Consider the following 22380-nt stretch of genomic DNA (forward strand, 5'->3'; position numbering starts at 1 on the left):
GACGTATACCAAACAGATAAAAATAAATTAAACAGATTAACAATAATAATAATAATAATAGTAATAATGATTATAAGAATTATTATTATTATTGAATAATAGTAAAAGAAAGCTCTCTTCTCGATGTTCGAATTATATGTATTAATTTTTACGCGCGCCTCAAAGCATCAGCTATTATTATATTATATATAAAAAAAAAAAAATCTTCTGTTACTGTATTAACTAAATAATTAAATTTAAAAGTACAACTCCATCCAAAGTACGTATTATTAATAAATAATATTAAATCTGTTTAAAGTACTGTAGATGGGGTACAAAAAAAAATGATTTATTAAGATAATTATTAACGTTAATTCAATTAATTAGATTTTATTAATAAAAATTGATAAATCTACTGAGCGTGGTTGCATTTACATTTTATAATAACTTCTGTAGATTTTTTTCTTGCTAAAGGTATTATTATGAAGTTGTATGAGCTTCTAAATTTTTATCTTGTTCTCAGTAAGAAATTAATTGCTACATTAGAGTTATCAATAATTTAAATCCATTATATGTATTTTAAATGAATGAATTTGGATATTAATAATGCATATATAATTAATTTTTATAGAAAGTAAGATAAAAGTATTGCAATCATGTTTCCTTGATATATTGTGATGCTTATTAAATTTATAAAATTCAATTTTATTAACAGGTGAAATATTTAATAGACATAATTGAACATTGTCCATCCATAAGAAAATATTAATTAGATATTACAGTACAATTTTATCGATTAAAAAATAATAATTAATGAATAATTATTTGATGAATAAATACGGGATTAAATCAAAAGTATTTATATTTGAGGTGTGCGTTATTTGCGATTTATTATCAATAAAAAAATAAAAATTGTCCATCACTTTTTAATAACTAAATAAAAAAAAATTAAACCAACAAATTTGAATTATTTATTTAATATTATTTAAAGTATTTTACTTCCAAATTAATTATATTTTTTAATTTATTGAGACTTTGTGCCTTATAAAATTATATTAATATAGCTTTAGTTTTCTCCTCTATTCAACATTATATTTTTCGGAATTTTAAAATTTGTAAAATTAATTATTTTAAATTTAAATTATAAATAAATTCGCGCCACAATTATTGTCATGCGCACTGACTTATTTTGTGAATTAGCCAGAATAAAAAGATATTTCTCTTTGCACCAAAGTGCGCGCGTCAAACATAATATTACAAAAAAAAAAAAATAAACAAGTAATAACTATACTGTGTGAATTTACCGGGTATTTTCAGTGAGTTGGAAAAAATTTTTTTCACAGTAAATTTTACCGAAAACTATCAATAAATACTGTGTAAAATATTGAAATACAATTGTGATGATTTATCACATTAAAGTAGAATTATTCTGTGACATACAATGTGAATAGATAGATTTACAACGTTGTTTTTTCAATATTATCAGTAACCATCAATTACAAATAATAAAAATAAAAGACAAACAATAAATTAATAAATAAATAAATAAATAAATGCAATCTAGTTTTTTATAACTAAAAATTAAAAAAAAAAACCGGTATTTTAAAATTACTTTTATCAGTAATTGATTACCAAATTAAACATTAAAAATTAAATCAAGAAAAATAAGATTAAAAGCTAAAAAAAATACTGCGTAGATAAAAATATGATACCGAATAAATGAAAGGGTCCAACGGAATATCAAGGACAAAGAGACAGGGGACAGAGGCCAATCAATAGTGTATAGTAACCCTACGCAGCAAATATTCTCTAAAGATTGTACGCGTACGTTACATACATATTCGGAATCCACACATAGTTACCTTGAGTTGTTTACCTCAGGGTGGATCATAACACGGATGACCTTGAAAAAACGATCCAGGGTCACATGACAAATTAAAGGATGTGATTGGCGCTTAGCGGGCAATTCGCCTGCGTGAAATCTAACTGCGCATCAAATGTTCACCGCCATCTTTTTTTCAAAAACCAGGTGTAGGTGCGCGCGCATTTCGCGGGCTGCGCACGCGTGAATTGGGATTATAAAACAAAGCGCGCATGCGCGAGTATAAATAATAATTTAAACGTGTGTGTATCAAAGTAAGTGTAACGCGTGTTCCGTACATCATATATGTAATCCGCGATACACAAAGAAAAAGATTTTAGTCTTTCCATTTGGTTTGGTTGTCGCTGCTCGTTGTTGTCGTTGTCGTCGCATTTCCTCCCACCGGTCGCTCTTGAGTCAGCTTGTGCATGTGAAACCTACGATACTATATAAATTATATACACATATGTAAATTAAACAACGTATATATATAAAGTCTGGATCTCATATTTTCGTTTATTAAGTATTACACACGTCAGTAGTTTGTTAGTAGTTGGGTGTGTTGTTTGTTAACTGATACACGCGCGCCAACAAAAAAGCGAGCAACAACCTACAGCTACAGCATAACAACGTTTTCGATGGATAATAATTACCAAGTACGGTTTGGTGTGATTGTAATAACGAAACTTTTTGAAAATAGTTAGCTAGTTAATTAAATAAATGAATAAAAAATGTAAAATTTATATGTTTAGATTTATATTTAATATTAATTGTAATTTTATTAGACGTTATTGTAATATTGATAGTTATAATAATAATCATAACAATAATAACAATAATAATAATAATAATAATAATATTGATAATAGATAATATGAAATAAAATAGTGTAACAACTTGTGCGTGTGTATTTCTATATATGTGGGTGTCGGACCAGCGCGCGCGCGTGTTGTGTTTTGTGTTACGGCGGCTGTGGCAGCGGTCACGACGCCGCTGCTGTTTTTGTATTGTCTTACGTCCACCAAGATGAAGTCCGACTCAAAATCTTTGTTGACAGCTCAAGCGGAAAAGGCGAATCATTACACGTAAGTAACGTTCGCCACTTCAGACCGCGTGCTCTATCATTTGTGTTCCTAACAATAATCACAAGTCGCGAGTTTTTAATTTTACAAATTTAACCACATTAAAAGTTGTTACCACGAATTAATAATAATAATAATAATAATAATAATAATAATAATAATAATAACTGTAAAAGTAACAGTAATGAAAAATAAAAATAAAATAAATAATAAAGATGATAAAATATTTTTTTTACATTAATTTAATTGGCAGGGAGGGAAATTGAAAATAAAAACTTAATATAGTTACTTAAATAATAATAAATAATAAATATATAAATACATAAATAATAAAAAATAAAGAACGATGGAGAGATCGCGTGAGTGAATAAAAAAATCCAACCAAGAGAGAAGGCTAAGGCTTTCGTGGACAGGAGGAAAGAGTAAAAGTAATCACGGGTGGGAGGGTGCAGCAAAGAAGGTGGTGGTTATTGGTGATGGTGATGGTGGTGGTGGTGGTGGAGGTGGAGGAGTTTTGAGAGAAGTCGTGAGGAAAGAGAAAATATATATCGCGAGAATGGAAAAGAGACAAGACGTGAGATGCGTAATGGGTGATATACGTTGAGGGAGCGAGGAGTGTAATGGGAAATAATAATAATAAATTTAAAAAATAAAAAATTAGACGCACGAGGGAAATGAGAGTAACGGGTCGAGTTAACGAGGGAATTATTAACAAGTAAAAAAGATTTTAAATAATTTTTAAATGGGTTGGATTTGTAACGTGCTAAAGTGGCCAGTGTTTTAGTGAAAAAATATTATCTAATGATAATAATAATAAATAAATAAATAAAATATAAAAAAAAGTATATATTTGTTAAAATAGAGGGAAATTATTTATTGAATAAAAAAGACGCGTGGTTACGTCTAAAACTTTGTCACTCAAAAACACATAATTAAATATAATGTCTAGTTCTGTGGATTCGCATTCCAGATACTTGAAGGAATTTCGTGTCGAACAATGTCCACTGTTTATACAGCGAAAGTGCACACAACATCGGCCATTCACGTGCTTCAATTGGCACTTTATGAACCAGCGAAGACGCAGACCAGTGAGAAAACGGGACCGCACCTTCAACTACAGCGCGGACAATTATTGCAGCAAGTACGACGAGACTACCGGCATATGTCCCGACGGCGACGAGTAAGTTCTTATTTTATTATAAATTATATTTAATTATTAAGTTATTAATTACTTAAAAAACTTCTAATTTATTATCGTGATATTTCATTTTAAAAATTAACTTAATAATTTCGTTTATCTAATTTTCAGTTAATAGATATCAGCATTTCATTGTTCCATTGTTTTACTGGCTTATCACCAGCTGACGGATCCAAATTCAAACCGCTGCTTTTTGACTATTTTTTATAATAACCATCATTATCATCATCACAATAATAATAATTATTGTTTTTTTTTTTTTTGAGCCGACTCTTATATGTGTGACCTTATCTATATCGATTGGTAGCATTAGTATTATTATTAGTATCTCGGGAACTTGGCAATGACGCGTTACTTGACAGCCAGAGTCCGTGACATTCAATGACAATAATTTTAAAATTATTTTTTATTTCAACGGCTTACTACATGTCTTATCTTACTATTAAATTAACATTACATTCATGAATTATTCCACATATATCAGCAACTTGTTGCGACACTTTCTACCTACATAAACGTCTATAAAAATAATGAAGAAAGAAAAAAAAAATTGGTCTTTGTTTTGTGCTCGACGCTGCATGCTCATAGAGACAAAGAATTTGTTTTCTTTGTTCGTAAAGGGTCTGCCGGAAAAAGGACGCATTTCCTCAATAAGAGTCGGCTGGATTTTTCTTTGTTGTCAATATCACATCGGGGATTTTTAACTCCAGTAATGTAAATGGGGGGGAAAAAATGAAGGTTTTGAACCTGAGATGGTTTACTCTGATGCTATGCATTACATACTAGACTACTCACTTTCCTGGTATAATGGCACTGCTGATGCTTAAGGCTTACACTAATGCTTTGTCCTAAACCTCATACTTTTACTTTTATTATTCTACTCGACACATTTTACCGTTTGATTATCCAAAAATCCAAAGACCACTTTCTTTTTTCGAATTATTCACACAATTTTTATTTTAATTTATATTCTAAAAAGACAGATAACTATTAGTTTAAAAATAGAAATAAATATATGGGACATTACATCCATTTACTTAAACATATACCGGAAATACTGATGTAGAGTATTAAAAATACATGAAGATGAAGTCATAAAAAAAATCATGTATAAAGAATCTTATATCATTGTACGTGAGTCATTGATTGAGAAATTTTTTTGAGACATGATATATTTCCTGTGATTCATAATTATAATTTATTTATTTAATTTTGATTTTATAAAATTAAAAATATCATTTTTATTTGAGTTTACATTTTTAATTTTAATTGTTATCTTGCAGATACAATGACAAAGATATTTATCAATTGTAACATATTGTTACAATGTATTCATTACTATTATGTCTGCGTATATAAATTTCATTGAGAAACGTTCACCTGTTGTTGTTTTACAACGACCGATAAAACACAACTCAACATAATACTCCACACGAGATATTATTTTGCAATTCATAGACGTACACAATTTAACCATTCAAATCATGTCATCGATAGGCAAAGCTTTGATGTTAATTTATAAATAAACATTTTTATTTTTAACTATTTTAATTTATTAATAAATACAATACACTTAGATATTAATAAAAGATATTTTTAAACTAATAAATTTAACAGTATTAATTATATAATATCGATTATCGTTAATTAAGTGAATAATTAGCTGATAAATAAATAAACGAATGGGTATTTTTCCTCCGAAAAAAAAAAAAAAATTGGTAAAATGACGCGTACGGGGGGAAGCCCATACATACCAAACAAAGAAGCTTTCCTGATATTGATTTTCTCGTGGATACACATCGCGATGAAGCTTGGCTCTCTTTATATACCTGATTGGAATAGTAAAAAAATATTTTTTATTTAAAAAATAATAATTATCATTGTTTTTACTTTTTTTTTTTTTTATTTTATTTTTTTACTATTTATTCTGGTTAAAAAAAAAAATATTGTCTTTTTTTCTTTCGTCAGATGGTTAAAAGTTTTAATAAGTGGACTTGGATATAGAATTTCTGTTTAACATACTCCACTTCATCTCTCAGCTGGCCCTGCATATATATACCTGAGTATATATTTTCTTTGCCTACAGAATTTAACACGAAGCTTTGTATTTTTAAGGAGGATTTGTACAAGATTAACTCAAAGACCCATTCAATTATTAGTTTCAGTTAATTGCTTGAATTATTCAGCCAATGGAGACGATTATTGCTGTTTAAATAATTAAATTTGATTAAATTGTTAATAAAAAATTAAAATGAAAATAATTTTAATCTGGTGTATAAATGATGTTATTATATTCCAGGTGTCCATTTTTACATCGAACAGCCGGAGATACAGAGCGACGTTATCATCTACGGTATTACAAAACTTGTATGTGTGTACATGACACAGATACGCGTGGGTTTTGTGTAAAAAATGGACCTCATTGTGCGTTTGCTCACGGGAATCACGATTTACGTCCGCCGGTTTATGATATCAAAGAAATCCAGGCCCTGGAAAATCCCGACTCGGATCCCAATTCCTCCTCAAATGGACCAAATATACTGGATAAAGAGCGCAACTTGATGAATGAGGATCCTAAATGGCAAGACACTAATTATGTTCTGAGTAATTACAAAACTGAGCCGTGTAAAAGACCACCACGTCTCTGTAGACAGGGATACGCGTGTCCTCAATATCATAATAGCAAAGACAAAAGACGCAGCCCACGTAAATCAAAGTATCGGTTAGTAATGTTTTAATAATTTATATCTATATTGGTTGAATAAATTACATTAGTTAAAACATTGAATTTTAATTTTTTTTTAATAGGTCAACACCTTGTCCTAATGTCAAACATGGTGAAGAGTGGGGTGAACCAGGGAATTGTGATCAAGGAGATAACTGTATGTACTGTCACACCCGTACAGAACAACAATTTCATCCGGAAATTTATAAATCAACAAAGTGTAATGATGTACAACAAGCTGGTTACTGTCCTCGTGGCGTCTTCTGTGCATTTGCACACGTTGACCGTGAGTTTACTCTCATAAATCGTACGTAAAAACAGTCACTATACATTTTATCGAATTTTAAGTTCTTTTAAACTATCCAAAAAAAGTTTAATTCTATTTTATTATTCATCAAACATTCTCAATAAAACTTTATAATTAAATTCTATTTCCATTGCTAATTTATTCGATATTTTATTTTAAATTGCATTTACTCATTAGTCATTCATGCATTGAAGAAAAAAAAAAATTTTTTTTGACTCCAAAAAATTTTTGCTCCAAAATAAATTGTCTTCCTTAAAATTTCTTGGTGCAAGAATTTTTTTTTTTTTCTGTATATCAATAAAAAATAACCAATTGTATGATACGAAAAATTTATCGATTAAAAAAATATTAATCACACGTTTTGACATTGATACAATTAAATATTGATGATATGGGTATCGTTGCTGATGGAGCAGTATTGCCAACAGAAGACATGGGCCTCGCACGGGATATGGCTGTTCCAATTGATTGCGGCACCAATTTGGCAGATTTACTCAGCAATGCTTTACCTCCCGACAAACGCTCACACGATAAAGACAAACAGCTGAGCGATAGTAGTGTAAGTTTTTATATCTTCTTTCACTACAATCATCCAATAAACACACCCAATTAATTATATTTCACACACTAACAGCTGTCACTTAATTAGAATTACATTGTGTTTTTTTTTTCTGTCACGATTGAATTAACAAAAATAAAAAAAAATAAAAAAAAAATAACTTTAATGTAATCAAATGTCATTAGTTTTTGGGATTACAGAATGGAAGCGGTGAAGTATCTGAGTCAGCAAGTACAAGTAGTCTTGGTAGTAACAATTCACACAGTAAAGCACCTGGTGCACAATTACATAATTCCAGTACAAATTCAACAAATAATCAACATAAATTATCCAGCATGTTATATAATCCAAATTTTTTACAATTTGTAAGTATTTATTTAAAAGAAAAAAATCTATCTTTTTTTTTTCCTATTTTATGGAGATATTTTATAAATGTATGTATAAATTTTTTTTTCAAGAATGAATTACGAAAACAAGTGCTAGCAATAGAGAATGATCCAACGTTGACAAAATCTGAAAAGTCACAACGTAGACAAAGTATTGTGCTAGCTTATAATATAAATGGTTCATTGGGACACTCGCTAGCATCAACAATATCGCCACTTTCAAGTAGTTCATTTTATCCTAATGATACTGTTGAGTCAGTAGTAGGTGTGTAATTTTATTTATTAATCATTAATTTATCAATGCTAAACACAAAAGGATTTATGTTGACAATTGGTATTACGGTTCCAGGTAATGCATTGGATGAATTGCATTTAGATGACCCATTAAATCTAGTAGATTCAATACACCGTGAAACAAGCTCTCCAATAAGCAATTCAATATCTGCCGGTCTCGCGAGCTCTGGATTACTGGGTAGCTCTGCGCCAGTTAATATTCCTGGGATGGCTGAGCGCTCCGTTTTATCTAATTTTTCACCATCTACGTCAAGTCCATTACAAAATTTACAATCTGCAGGATTTTTAACTGGATCTAGATTTTCTCATCAAGATCCGATTGAATCTGTAAGTTCTATTAGTTATTTTAATTTTTATTATATAAAATAGTAGTAATAATTTTTCAGTTAACCGGTAACGTTAGTCGAGTGGTCTAAGGCACTTTTTTTTTTTTTTTAAATATAGATTTTATGTGATGTTTTTTATTTTGCTAACTTTTTCATCACTTATACCGAAATTGATATTAACTAATTAAAATTAACAATAATAAAAATATTAAATAATAAGTTAAAGTCGGCGATATGACCACAGCAGTTAAAACCGACTATAAATAATAACTAAATAGAAAAAAAAAAAAAAAATTTTTTTTTAGTTATTAATTATAATTTATTTTGTTACAGACAATGCCATTTTTAAGTCATTCAGTATCAGATCCATTTACTAATCACATAACACAGTTGAGTAGCTCAACGTCAAAATTAAGCGGTTTCAACAGTAGTCTTTTTGATTTTGCCAATCAAGGACTATCGCCATCTCGTACACAACCATTAGGAGCATCACCACTTGTCAATGCATTTTCTATAAGTCCTAGCAATTCCGGATCGATATCAGAGGTATTAATTATAATTTATATTTCATATGTCGATCATGCCATTCTGATATGACGTATCCCACAAAATTTTATCTAAATTTAAAAATTTATAATTTATATCTTATAATTTAAAGAATGTACTAATTGTTGTATAATGCCGATTGGCGTTCAAATAAATAAATAAATGTGGGATACGACGTATTAGAATAGCAGTATTAATGTATATTTACAGTTATTTATATGAAATAGTGGTAAATACGAGTCGATAAGTTACAGGTTCAGAGATTGAGAGAAGAGTTGACTTCAAGTCGCGCTCAACTGGCTACTTGGGACGAGAGGATCAATCAAGCACGAGCCGCATGCTCGGCTTGGCAAATGGAAAGTGAAGAGGCTAAAAGAAAAGCATCAGTTGCAGAACAACAGCGAGATGAGGCATTAATGCAAGTTAAAGTATTGAAAAATGAAAATGAAGCAGTATCCTCGAGTGGCAGTTCACATCTTTCAATGAAACGTAATAATACTGAATTAAGAAATTTATCAATAGGAACCTTAAAATCACTTCAAACACAGTTACGTCAAGAGCTTGAAGAAGTTGAAAAAGTAATTGTTACACATTATTATTTTTAAATAATAATATAAATATTTTATTGAAGATATTTAAAATTTAATATTGGATTAATGATTTGAAATAGGTATTATATCGAGAAACAGCAACTAAGTGCATGGTTTGTGAAGAACAGAACCGTGCAGTGACTTTGTCACCTTGTAATCATTACGTCGTATGTTCAACGTGTGCACCAAATCAACGTGAATGTCCATACTGCCAAACTCCCGTTGTGTCAACTAGTTAAATCAAGTTATTACCATTAAACTCGTTATTACCATCATCATCATCTTCATAACGATCATTGTCATCATCTTCTTTAGTAAATTCTTTTTTTACACTGTCACAATTAGTGTAACAGTACAAGAAAGAAAAAAAAGTTCGCGTTACATCAATTGAAACAAGTGTGACAAGATTACTGTTATGTTTTAGTTTTGTTTATCTAATTAACCGTGAGTATCATAAATCAAATAAAAGTGACACTAACTGCTGACATCGTTGGCATCATCATAAGTCAGTTTTGAAAAATACCAAAACAAAAATTAAATGGACAATGATAAGAGGCTTAAAAACATTTTTTGAGTCACTCTTTTTGTAATTTTTTATTTAATTTCAATTGATATTTGCCTCACAGTGACTAAGTCTCGTAATGCTTTTTTTTTTTTTATTTTAAATAGAGACCAAGTCTCGATAACGTTTAATGGACTAATTAAACTAAAATGAAACAAAATAAAATTCTTAGGAATTGATAGAGTTTAAAAAAATATATTTAAAACAAACTTGCACACTGACACAATAATCAGTACAATGATAATAGTCTGATGGTTAGTTTTTTGAATGGAAGATAAATGATAATAATAACGATGAATTATAATAATAATAATAATAATAATGATTAATGTAAAACGCAACAAAATGTGAAAGAAGAAACGTAAATGATTAATTAAGTCGTGAGATGTTTCAGTATTGGTATTGATGATGATAATAATAATAATATTAATAACACTAATATTAATGAAATAAAACAGTCATGTTTTCATATGAAAACACTTTATATTATTTGCAGATTTATCAAATTAATTAGGCTTAGGTAGTAATTTTTTCAAGTATTAACACACTTTTTTACTCAGCGGTACAAGGGGTTTTATGTCATTCAGTGATGATTTTTTTTATTCTAATAGCTTATTTTTATTATAATTATTATATTTTCTTATTTTAGTATTTAATAATTTCTAATAATTATTTAGATAGGCATTTTTTCAATTTAAATCAATTTTATCGTATTTTTTATTAAATTATTAATGAAAGTAATAAGTATATTGTCTCCATGAAATTTATCTAGTTTTGTTTTATACTCGTTTGTCTTATAAGTTTTTTTTTTTTTTTTTTTTTTTTTTTTTTTTAATTTAGGAGTTATTTTTTTTTTTATTTTTTAAATAGAAATTAATTGATCTTTAAACAAAAATAGTTAAGGTGTCAAAATAAATTAGTGCAAGTGTGAAGATTTAGCAAAAACGAAATGTGCACATAAGTAGTAAATAGTAATTGTATTGTATTAATTAAGTAACTACTTTGAGTTTTAAATTAATTTTAAGGCAGGTGTTTTAGAATTTTTCACTTTTTAAATCAAAACTAATTAAATACAAGGAACTGATAATAAATATATAATAATGATATTTTTTCAATTAATATAACAGCTATTGAAACATTGAACGACTTAATTATTAATTTTAATACTAATGACGATTCTAAGAATAATAAGAAAAAAAAAAGAAGTAATAATCAATAAAACTGCAAAATATTTTTAATGAGAACTTACCTCGTTTGTTTGAATAAATTAATATTTACTAATTAATAAAAAAAAAAAGTAAAATAAAATTAAGTAATTGGTATCATTGGATACTAAAAAAATATATAGAGACAGAAAAGATTTTTGAAATGCAGTTGTTAACCAATATACTATTAAAGAAAAATAATTAATTCATTAACTATTACAAATTAATATTGTTTAAGGTATATTATAAATTATTAGCATAGATAGGAACGTTATTATCAAATTTTTTCCTCATAGACATATAATGTTACAACCAATTTTAATTTAAAAAAAAAAAAAAAAAAAAAAAGTGGACAAAAATATTTAAAAAAAATAGAAAAGCAAAAAAAAGAAGAGATAAAATATTATTTAATTATTTTTCAACAATTTATTGGAAAAAAAAAAAATGAGAGCAAAATTATTTTTTAGTCACAAATACCCAGATGAAATTGAAGTTACATTAGTGTATTGTATTTTTTTTTATTATAGACTTTTATTTTTGAAAAAATTAAAAAATGAAGTGTGTTATTTTAAAAATTAATAGATATAAAAAAAATAAGTCTGTCAACAGATGAAAGATTGCCATTTTAGGAGTTAATAATTAAAACAAAAAAATAGTAAGGGTATATGATAGATAGAGTCTATAAAATTATAACAAAGTGTTTTAATAAATGTATTTTTTTTTTTTTTTTAATTTAATTACCATTGTATTTAAAAAAATACGAGGCCAAAAAAGAAAATGAAAGATTTTATTAGGTCATTTTTAATTAATAAATCAAGATTTAAATACTAAACAAATATAGGCTTTAAACAAATAAATTTTTTAATTTTCTATGGTATTGACGGTTTTTTACTGTTGTGAAAAAATTTGAACAGCGTGATGCGAAATTTGTTTCAATTTAAAATTATAACATAGTTTATTTGACAGTTCAGTTTATTAAATTGCGATTGTATATTTTTAATATTTTAAAAACTAAATTAATCATTCAAAAAAATATAAATATATATATATTTTCAAATTTATGATTAAAGATGAATTATTTTATTATAATTAATTAAAAAAATATATATTTAAATAAATTGCTAACCGTACATACCATAGATTCATATATATATTATATATATAAAGTAAAACACTACTTAGGATTTTAACCAATTCAACACTATGACAATAATGATTAAAAAAAAAAAAGTAATAATTGTCATTAGTGTTTATTTAGTAATCTTTATAAGTACAGCCTTCCCAATAACAGAGTATTAAAAATATAAATAAATAACCATGAATGTAAACAAATAAACATTAGTGAGAGTTGTAACCAAGTGATTATATTGTGAATAATAATTAATCAAGACACATCCGTCATAGATTTTAATTACGCTGTACTTGTAAAGATAACATTTGTTCATCATGATTGTGAATAGATATATTTTTAAATTGATGATTAAAAAATAATAAAAAAAAAAAAAAAAACAAAGTTGATTAATTAATGAAACACTATTACATAGTGGGCCTATTTACAATGAAGAAGAAGAAAAAAAAATTAAATTAATGTCACAATCACGATGAATGTAACAAGGATTTATTCCTTTCAATTGAAAATATATATTTAAAAATAAACAATGAAAACTTGTAATGTTATTTTACTTATTGGTAATAATAATAATAATAATAATAATAATAATAATAGGAATATAAATTTAAATTATGAGACAACAAATTTTTAGATTTAATAAAATAAATAATTAATTAATTACAAAATATAGAGTAATAGGTGATTAACAAAGTGATCGATTATAGTAGCAATTTATAAATCGAAGCAGTTATTTTCAAAATGATGAAGCAGTTGTAATTTTGTGACAGATCACTGCCCAACTTGTTGGTTAATTTTTTTTTTTTTTTTTAATTAAATAAAATATTATGCAGAAAAAAAACTTAGAATTGCAATTAAAAATTTTGTTTCAATTGCGAATTATGATAAATTTATTTTAATGATGCATTTTTATTAATTGTATTTAAAAAAAAAAAATTATATGCATTTTTAATATGTAATTATTAGCTTTTTTAACTTAACAATAATTATAAATGATTTTTCATTTGATATTGCAAAAATTAATTCTATTCAATAAATGATAAAACGTTAAGAAAAAAAAAAATAGAATCTCAAATCAAAATAAAAAAGATCATTGTAAAAATACACGTACAGCACAATGTACCTTAAAAATAAATACTTTGAAGTAAAGGTTTGAGAATAATTATTTTTAACGTACATTTTCTTCCATACTTGATGCGTATATTTATATTATTATAGCCTAAGATTATTATTAATATTATTATTGTAAATTTTCCAGCTTTGAAGTTTAATAATGCATCACGCTAATGACCAAGTTTATTAATAATTTATTAAATTTTAAAATATCACTTTTTGAATGATGCACAAACATAAAAAAATTGAAAAAAAAAAAAACCAACAATAGGGCAGGCCAAACTAAGCGTAATATACATGAAAATAAAATATATAAATATATTTTTGACAAATTATAATAATAAATAAATGACAAACATACTCGAAAAGTATAAACGCTTTACACGATCTGTATGTGCGAATGATTCTTCTTCTGCATTTATGATAAATTAAATTTATTAATTAAACTTGTTAAATAAAATCTTCAATAACAATATAATTTGTATAACACGTATACAATTGAATAGGGTATTTATTAATAAAAATAAAAAAAATTTTACTTATAAAAATAAATAAATAAGTTAACGTTACAGAAGAATTATCTACACACTCCAGACAAAAAATATCTACACATAATCACTAGAATATTTGTATAATGATTATTGAAAACAAATTGAATACGTAAACAACTTTAAGTATTATTAATTTTTTTGTTTCTTAATTTATGGGAGTGAACTTTTAAAAATCAACTTTATAGTTAAAATATTACGTGTTTATATTGCATAAAAAAATAATTCTTGATTTTTTTAGAATATAATAATAAAATATTTTATGAGATTGAGCAAAAAAAAAAAAGTAATTAAATTTTGAAGGCTATACAAATTTATAAACTTAAATAATATTATATTAGGAATATCTCAGGCTACCTGAAGCTTAATTAAAATATAAAAAGCAAGTTTTTAAATAATTATTTCAATTGAAATTTATTCTACTTCGTCTTAAGCACAATCTTCAACTGATTGTGTCGATTGAATACTTTTTTAACCAATGTGAATGTATCAATTGAAGTAATTTAATTAAGTTATACGTAGCAAAATGTATACGTCAATTTATAAATATTTAAATAAATAAAAAATAAAAAAAATTACAGAATAGTTGTGCGAAAAAAAAAAAAAAAACGTATTGTCACGATTAATAATTTTTTGTCTCACAATCATGATATATTTGTTACTTAAATAAATTCTGCAGATAAATAAATTGTAAAAAATTAAATTTTAATATTTAAATTTAATTTATTTCTTTTAAATTGGCTTTTAAATTAAAAAAAGTATGTGACTTATTTTTATTGATAATATTCAACCGATAATTACAAATTTATTAACTATGAAATTATAAAGAAGAAATAAATTTTATTTGTTTATCTACAAATAATAATAATGATGATAATAATAATAATAATTATAACGATACAAAGAAAAATATAAATTGTAAAAATTAAATTTAAAGAGTGATTCCATCGAATTTATCGTGACAACTATTTTAATTACAATAAATCATAATGACGAAACCGTCTTCCGGAACAATAATTTATGTAGCCTAATAATTAAATAAACAAATAAAATAAATTGTAGTTGATTGAATATTAAATAATTAATAAGGGTTGTAAGTTTATAAATAATATTAATTTATTAATTATTAATAAACTTTAACCGTCGATTAAAATTTATGAGGCAGATTTAAAAATTTGGCGTAGATAGTATTTTAAAATAAAAAAATAATGAAATAAATTATCATACTTAGTATTAGGCTGGCAATTGTAAAATTTTAACAGTGTGCTATTGAGTTTTATTATTTACAGACTTTGTTGTATGACTAAGTGATAAAAACTGAGTAAATTGAGGCAGATCTAGCTTTTGACTAAATTAGTAAAAAAAAAAAAAAAAAAAAAAAAAAAAGTTTTTAAAGCTTTAATCGTACAACAATTCTCTAAATTTAATAATTATAATTAACGTAATTTAAATAAAATAATCGAAATTTTTGAACTAGTAAATTATTATTTCGAGTGTGTGCTTAAAATTGTGTAATTATGTTGATTAAAAAGGAACACAAACGAGATAGTTAATTGTTTTACAATATTTAAATATATAAAATGTATTTAAAGTAATAGACCATAACAAATTTAAATAAATAGAAATAAAAATTGATAAAAATAAAGGTTGTGGTAACTTATAAAAATAAGTTACTTATTTTTCAAATTAATTAAATCAGAATTACAATAAAATTAAATTTTTTTTAAATATTTTAAATAAGATCATATCATGAGCTTGGTAACTAATAATTTAATTTTTTTGTATTTTCTACAACTTTATTAAAAAAAAAAAAAATAAAATAAAATAAAATAAATAAGATATATTTAAAATATATACGTAACAAATGAAAGCAATGGGAAATTATTTTTTATTGAAATATCAAAATAATAATAAGAATAAATTATAAATAATTATGTATATCATTTTTTACAATTTCTGACTGCTATAACTAAGTTTGGTGTAATTTTAAAAATATACTCCGATAAAACAAATTATTTTTTATCTAAGTGATAAAATAAAAAAAAATTACAGCTTAATAATTTTACTCTAATAAATAAATCTATAACTATTTTTTAAAAAACTCAAATTTATTTAAGACATTCCAAAATTTTAATAAATTAATTCTATGAACGTATCTATCTCGTTTGCATTTTATTATTTTTATTGAAATATCAATTACTACGTATGTAAATAAATAAAAAAAAAATATAACTGCATAAAAATAATCGAAGACAGTCATAGTATCGGCGTTGCATCAAGATTTAAAAAATGAAACTAACGACTGTAGTAAATTCTAATAAATGTCAGTACAAATCGAATAATTATAACAAAATAATAAAGACGATTAATTGCAATGAATTGCAAAAAAAAAATTAAAATAAAGAAATCAATGTTGACCCGTATTTTTGGCAATACAGATTACTCAAATATTTACTTATAATAATAATGATAATGATAATTAAAAGTAAATAGCCAATATTTTATTTAAATATTTTTTCGATGACTGAAAGTTATATTAATAACTATAACATTAATAAACAAATAATTATTTATAATATCTAATTAATAATGATAATAAATATTGCAAATGATCAATATATATGTATACATATGTATATGTATATATATGATTTGTAGAACGAATTATTTCTTTATTGCTTCTTTGCGCTACTCTAGAAAAATAAAAAAATAAAATGTATTGTACATGAAATAAATTTAAAACAGTTTAAAAATCTAATATTATTATTATTACTTTTATTATTAACCTTTATTTATAATTATATATCATTTTTAACTTTTATTATTTTTTTTTTTAAAGTCTTACAATTTTATTTAATAAATAAGTTGAATTTGAAAAATTATTTTTTCAAAATTAAACTTCAAGTTTTTTACAGTTTTCTATCTTTTATAAAATTCTAAAAAATTATCAAATATTCATGATATTAAAATTAGCCGACACAAAAATTTCAAAAAAATTTTTAATATTTGTCAACTTCAGTGTAATAATTTTTTACACATTAATTAATTTCAATAAAAAATTTTCAGACGGCTAATTTAATTTTCATTAAATTAAATGTCTCTCAATTTAAAAATCCTAAAATTTATAATTTAAAAAAACGCGCGCAAAAAAATGATATTTTAATAGACCAGAACTGACCAATAATAAATGAGTTTATAAATTTCTCGGCGGTACCAATTTAACTGCGCACTTGAAAAATACATTAAATTTTAATTACGTGAGTCAACTGCAAGTAAATAAAATATTTCTTCACACCGGATAGAAATATAAACTTTCAAATGCATGTCAATAGCTAAATATTTATTAATTTACAGAAATAACTCGTAGAGTATAGTAAAAATAAAATGTACGATCGATCAACAAATCAGAAATTTCATAACAAACATTCAAGCGACCAATAGAGAGGCCGGGCTTATGACGATTGCGCAGTAGAGTAACTACAGAGCACTACACCAACGAAAAAAAACTACACCAACTACACAAACAGGAACATACCAGAAAAAACCTGGCCACCACAGAGATCAAGTTGAATGTACACGAAGTATAGTTAGGTATAGGATTAGTTTGGCTGTTGTTGTCCGTGCAGTTCACTGGTTACCTCTTGAGTGCTTTCATCGCTGATTCTTTTCTTTCGACAGTCCGCAACATCAGTTGTGTTACACTTACGTTGTAAAATAACGTTGCATTGTGAATTTTATTAAATCGTTTTTTTTTAAAACTCAATCAAGGTGAGAATTAATACCTCGTTATTATTTTAATTATTATAACTTTGTAGTAAAAAATTAGTGGAGTATTTTGAAATAATTATCTTTAAAATTACATTTTTTGATTAGAGAACAATTGTGATAAATTATTTGATGAGCGTCTTCCACACAATTATGTTAGTATGTACGCGACCGCCATTTTGTGCGTTTACGTGCTTTTGGAGGGAAATAAATTTATTAACAAAGAAAAATTTTTTTATGGACAATATTAAAAATAATTAATGATGATAAATTTTATTAAAATAATAACAGCTGCAAAATTGAATTTTTTATCATGTTTAAATAATTACTTATGCTGAATTAATTATAAATAAATGCAGTGGTGATGTTAAGTACTTTGAATGTTGCTGTTTATTCAGCACGTTTGAATAGCATGTGAATCTGTTGATAAATTCAATTCAACTGATTGATTATTGATTATTTATTAATATTATTTCAGAAATAATGGCGCGTACAAAGCAGACAGCCCGTAAATCAACCGGAGGAAAAGCTCCGAGAAAACAATTGGCAACAAAAGCTGCCCGTAAGAGCGCACCGTCAACTGGTGGAGTTAAGAAACCTCATCGTTATCGGTAATTATTATTTTTATTTATTTAATTAATTTTTTTTTTTTTTTTTGATTGATTTAATTTATTTAAATAATTATAATCGGTTAGTAAAAAAATTTAAATTGATTATTAATTTGTTTGATTGAAATTACAGCCCAGGTACCGTCGCTCTTCGTGAAATCAGAAGATACCAGAAGTCTACTGAGTTGTTGATCAGAAAATTGCCCTTCCAACGATTGGTTCGTGAAATCGCTCAGGATTTCAAGACCGACTTGCGTTTCCAGAGTGCAGCCATCGGCGCTCTTCAGGAAGCTTCTGAAGCTTACTTGGTCGGTCTTTTCGAAGACACTAACTTGTGCGCTATTCACGCCAAGCGTGTCACCATTATGCCAAAAGACATCCAATTGGCTCGACGAATCCGTGGTGAACGTGCTTAAATCAATCAAGCTCCAATAAAAATTCTATTGAATATTTTAACATTTCACAAGCGTAATATTAATTATCATCTTTCTATTATGATTCACTCCGTTATCATTTTTGATGAATTCAGCATTTTTGTTTCCATAATTTATAGTTTCTAATTTACATTTGGGTGAAAAAATAAATTAAATAGATTTATCATTATTAATTTAATAGTCATCACTGCCAAACACGTATAAATCGGCATAACGTTGAAAAGATAAACCAAAAATTGAGTTAAAAATTAAGTTTGAGACAAAGAGTAATATAAAGCAAAAAAAAATTTTTTTTAAAATGGTTATATCTTATAAATTAGAAAAGATCCAATGAAAAAATTGAATCAAGTATAAATGATGAATATTAACAGCCAGAAAGATTTGATAAATTGTAACTTTTACGTGTCAGACAGTCATGACATTGCTTTTTAATTTCACAGCGCAATGAACAATTTACTTTTTTATTTTTTTCTTTAACTTTATCATGCACCAATCATTATCTGATAAATCACCAAAATTGATGGTTAAAAAAAAAATATTTACATTGTGATGTCATCTCTGTTGGCAATGAATCTTTTTGATTGATTTTCTTAAACTCCAGTTTATAATTGTTAATATTAAACATTCACAAAAAGGTTCATATGTACAAATAGAGAATAATATGTAATCATCTTTTGTAGGCAATTAAGTTAAGGCTATTACTATTAAAACTATCATAATTATTATTATTAATAACATATAATCTTAAGGAGAAAGCAGAGTTGTTAGATTAATAACTCCACACTTGCTTATATCTGATATAATTTATCGATTAATCGTTTCCTTAATTAAAAATAAATTTGTAAAATTAAACAATTAGATTTTTACAAGATTAAAAATAATATTTTGTATGAATGTTCGTTCGAGTGTCAAATATTAAATTTTGTCGGTTATATTGTTTATAATTATCAAGAATCTCATCAAACGTCTCGAAAGTTATATAAATTAATAAGCAAGGACTTCTATTTTAAAAAAAAGTTCACCATTTATTTTATCATTTTAAATTTTCATAACTTTTTTACATTGATAAGTAGACACTTGCATATAATTTAGTTGTATCATTAACTATTAATAATTGATTGATTAATTAAGTAAAATTCAACTTTTAGTTATCACCGAATGTATTTTTCGTGTAATAGTGTTGTATTAATCTTGATATTATCTGACTTATAAGTACAATTTTATGTAAGTAGACATGATACAATAATAATAATGTACATTAACGTAAAAAATTACATTTTATTTAATTTATTTATTACCTAATAGTGACAATTGTAATTAATTAGTTTAAGTTGATTTTTTTTTTTTTTTCATTAGACTTATCATTGAAGCTTAAACAATCGTTTAAAATACATACTTGTTAATCTATAGTCATCTACAGTTTATACATGCACATGCTTGTCAACATTACGAGTAACCTCCATTATCTTACTAACGTAATAAGTATAAAGTACTTTAATAAAAATAATTTAATATTTATTTCTTCTAATAAATTGAAATATTAAATAAAGTTTAAACGCAAATATTGCGTTATATCTTTAAATAAATAATTCTGCTGTAAAATCATCAATTACACGACCATATGTATACATATACATAATTCTTCTGAATTTCATATATTTATATACATATTTTTTATTAATTATTTATTATATGAAACATATATTATGTAGCTAACAATTATTTGCTTACAATAATTGTACAGATGTTAAAATTTCTTCGCATTTATTTCTTCGTGCTTCAAGAAATCGCGTCGATTTAATTTTTGATAGAAGCTTCTAGAAAATTTTAATTAAATATTAATATAATTTCTAATACTAGCATATTTATTTTTATTTTATGATACTGAATTTAACATGATATTAAATTTAGCTGTCACTTGACAATTTTTTAATTTTCTTTAACAAAAAAATTTGTTCTAAAATTTATTTTTAAAAAATTGCATTTTTAATTTATTTAAATTTCTATAAGTCCATTTTTTTAATAATTTTTTTTTGCTATAATTTATTTGTTAAAATAATTAAAACAATCATAAAGTGACAGCTAAATTTAATTTAATTTTATTTTAGTTTATTAATTAAAAATAAAATTGTCAAGACTGAGAAAAAACTTACTTTAAGGAAAAAGGCATAATATAAATCCAATCATATCGGTAATTAAATTTCTAACTAAATTTTTCCCAATATTTTATCATCTCTTCAGTGAAAATACTTCTAAAATCAATGATTCATCATTATCGGAAAATTCAATGAGTCATAAAGTAAATTAAAGTATTACTCATTTAAAATCTAATTGCTCCTCCATTTGCAATCTAATTTTCATTATCAAAAAAAAAAAAAAAAAAATAATCATACAATAGCCTTGGCTGAGCTATAACAATAAACATACAGGAAAATGGAAGCCATGAAAGCGTTCAATACTCCTCTCAAGTTCTTCAATAAAAAAATCTGTACCTAAAAAAAAAGAGTAGCCAAAGGGTGCGGTTTTGATAGAAGTGAAGGGCAAAGTTCATTTCAGGAGAAAAATTTCTATCGCCGATGAAAATTAATCAACATCTTTAAATGTTTATAGTACAGTCAGCTGTCAATTTTAAAAATTTTTTTAACAAATTAATTACAATAAAAAAATGCTTTTAAAAATTTTCCCTTGTAATTTTTATTAATTTTTACATGTGAAATTTTTTAATTAAATTTTTTTGTAATAATTTAATTGCTATAAATATCTAAAAAAACTTTTAATATCTGTCAACTTCAGTGTTATATATAATATATAATAAATATATAACGTATGTACCAGAAAAACTTAATTATTATCTTTATTCTTTATTTAGTATAGTATAATAAAATCTAAACATTAGGCGGTCTTGAAGTAGGTATTTATGTGTATAAATAAGTGTGGATGTCGTTGTAGACGCTTGGGTGTGTGAGTAGAACAAAATATGAGTATAGAAAATGATATGAAATGTGAAAAATTAACAGCGCGTCCGGAATAAAACTGTCCAATGAGATAAGACTAAAAGTTTGGAATTTAGGTGATTGTCGCGATACCATTGGCCGAAATGCAGCTCGCGGGTTCACGGAGGCTCTGCACTAGTGTAAGTACTCGACTAAAGTTCTAGGGGCAC

General features: G+C 25.4%; 2 protein-coding genes and 1 long non-coding RNA gene across 13 annotated transcripts; 2 read left to right on the forward strand and 1 right to left on the reverse strand.

Moving 5' to 3' along the window:
• Nucleotides 1-2033: 2033 nt before the first annotated feature.
• On the forward strand, nucleotides 2034-16900 carry Unk (RING finger protein unk). 10 transcript variants are annotated; one of them, XM_074242953.1, is made up of 11 exons: nucleotides 2034-2115; nucleotides 3893-4102; nucleotides 6420-6842; nucleotides 6929-7152; nucleotides 7569-7711; nucleotides 7897-8076; nucleotides 8170-8362; nucleotides 8447-8718; nucleotides 9051-9263; nucleotides 9512-9841; nucleotides 9934-16900. In XM_074242953.1, exons 2-11 carry the CDS (start codon nucleotides 3987-3989, stop codon nucleotides 10090-10092), a joined length of 2253 nt encoding a protein of 750 aa, XP_074099054.1. In that variant the 5' UTR covers nucleotides 2034-2115; nucleotides 3893-3986; the 3' UTR covers nucleotides 10093-16900. The 10 variants fall into 10 exon arrangements, with proteins under 10 accessions (XP_074099054.1, XP_074099046.1, XP_074099049.1 ...); XM_074242945.1 differs by lacking the exon at nucleotides 2034-2115 and adding an exon at nucleotides 2123-2925 and having other exon boundaries at nucleotides 7581-7711; XM_074242948.1 differs by lacking the exon at nucleotides 2034-2115 and adding an exon at nucleotides 2123-2925 and having other exon boundaries at nucleotides 6929-7131.
• Nucleotides 16901-18019: 1119 nt separating this feature from the next.
• Nucleotides 18020-19267, forward strand: LOC141526929 (histone H3.3A). The gene is made up of 3 exons (XM_074242088.1): nucleotides 18020-18178; nucleotides 18654-18786; nucleotides 18917-19267. Exons 2-3 carry the CDS (start codon nucleotides 18659-18661, stop codon nucleotides 19197-19199), a joined length of 411 nt encoding a protein of 136 aa, XP_074098189.1. The 5' UTR covers nucleotides 18020-18178; nucleotides 18654-18658; the 3' UTR covers nucleotides 19200-19267.
• Nucleotides 19268-19357: 90 nt separating this feature from the next.
• Nucleotides 19358-22357, reverse strand: LOC141526930 (uncharacterized). Of its 2 annotated transcripts, XR_012479105.1 has the most exons (3): nucleotides 21534-22357; nucleotides 21371-21469; nucleotides 19358-21034 (listed from the first exon to the last, which is right to left on the reverse strand). It is a non-coding gene; the product is annotated as an uncharacterized LOC141526930 (long non-coding RNA). The 2 variants fall into 2 exon arrangements; XR_012479104.1 differs by having other exon boundaries at nucleotides 21371-22357.
• Nucleotides 22358-22380: the final 23 nt, after the last annotated feature.

Source organism: Cotesia typhae, unplaced genomic scaffold (assembly GCF_013202065.1).
Source record: "Cotesia typhae breed Kobodo isofemale line unplaced genomic scaffold, CoteBio_Ctyphae contig_4, whole genome shotgun sequence".
NCBI classification, from domain to species: Eukaryota; Metazoa; Arthropoda; class Insecta; order Hymenoptera; family Braconidae; genus Cotesia; species Cotesia typhae.

Coding starts and splice junctions, on each gene's coding strand:
- Unk (XM_074242943.1), top strand. CDS start 2,867: ATGAAGTCCGACTCAAAATCTTTGTTGACAGCTCAAGCGGAAAAGGCG. Junction 2,926..3,892: donor GAAAAGGCGAATCATTACAC/GTAAGTAACGTT, acceptor TTCGCATTCCAG/ATACTTGAAGGAATTTCGTG. Junction 8,719..9,050: donor ATCAAGATCCGATTGAATCT/GTAAGTTCTATT, acceptor ATTTTGTTACAG/ACAATGCCATTTTTAAGTCA.
- LOC141526929 (XM_074242088.1), top strand. CDS start 18,659: ATGGCGCGTACAAAGCAGACAGCCCGTAAATCAACCGGAGGAAAAGCT. Junction 18,787..18,916: donor AAGAAACCTCATCGTTATCG/GTAATTATTATT, acceptor TTGAAATTACAG/CCCAGGTACCGTCGCTCTTC.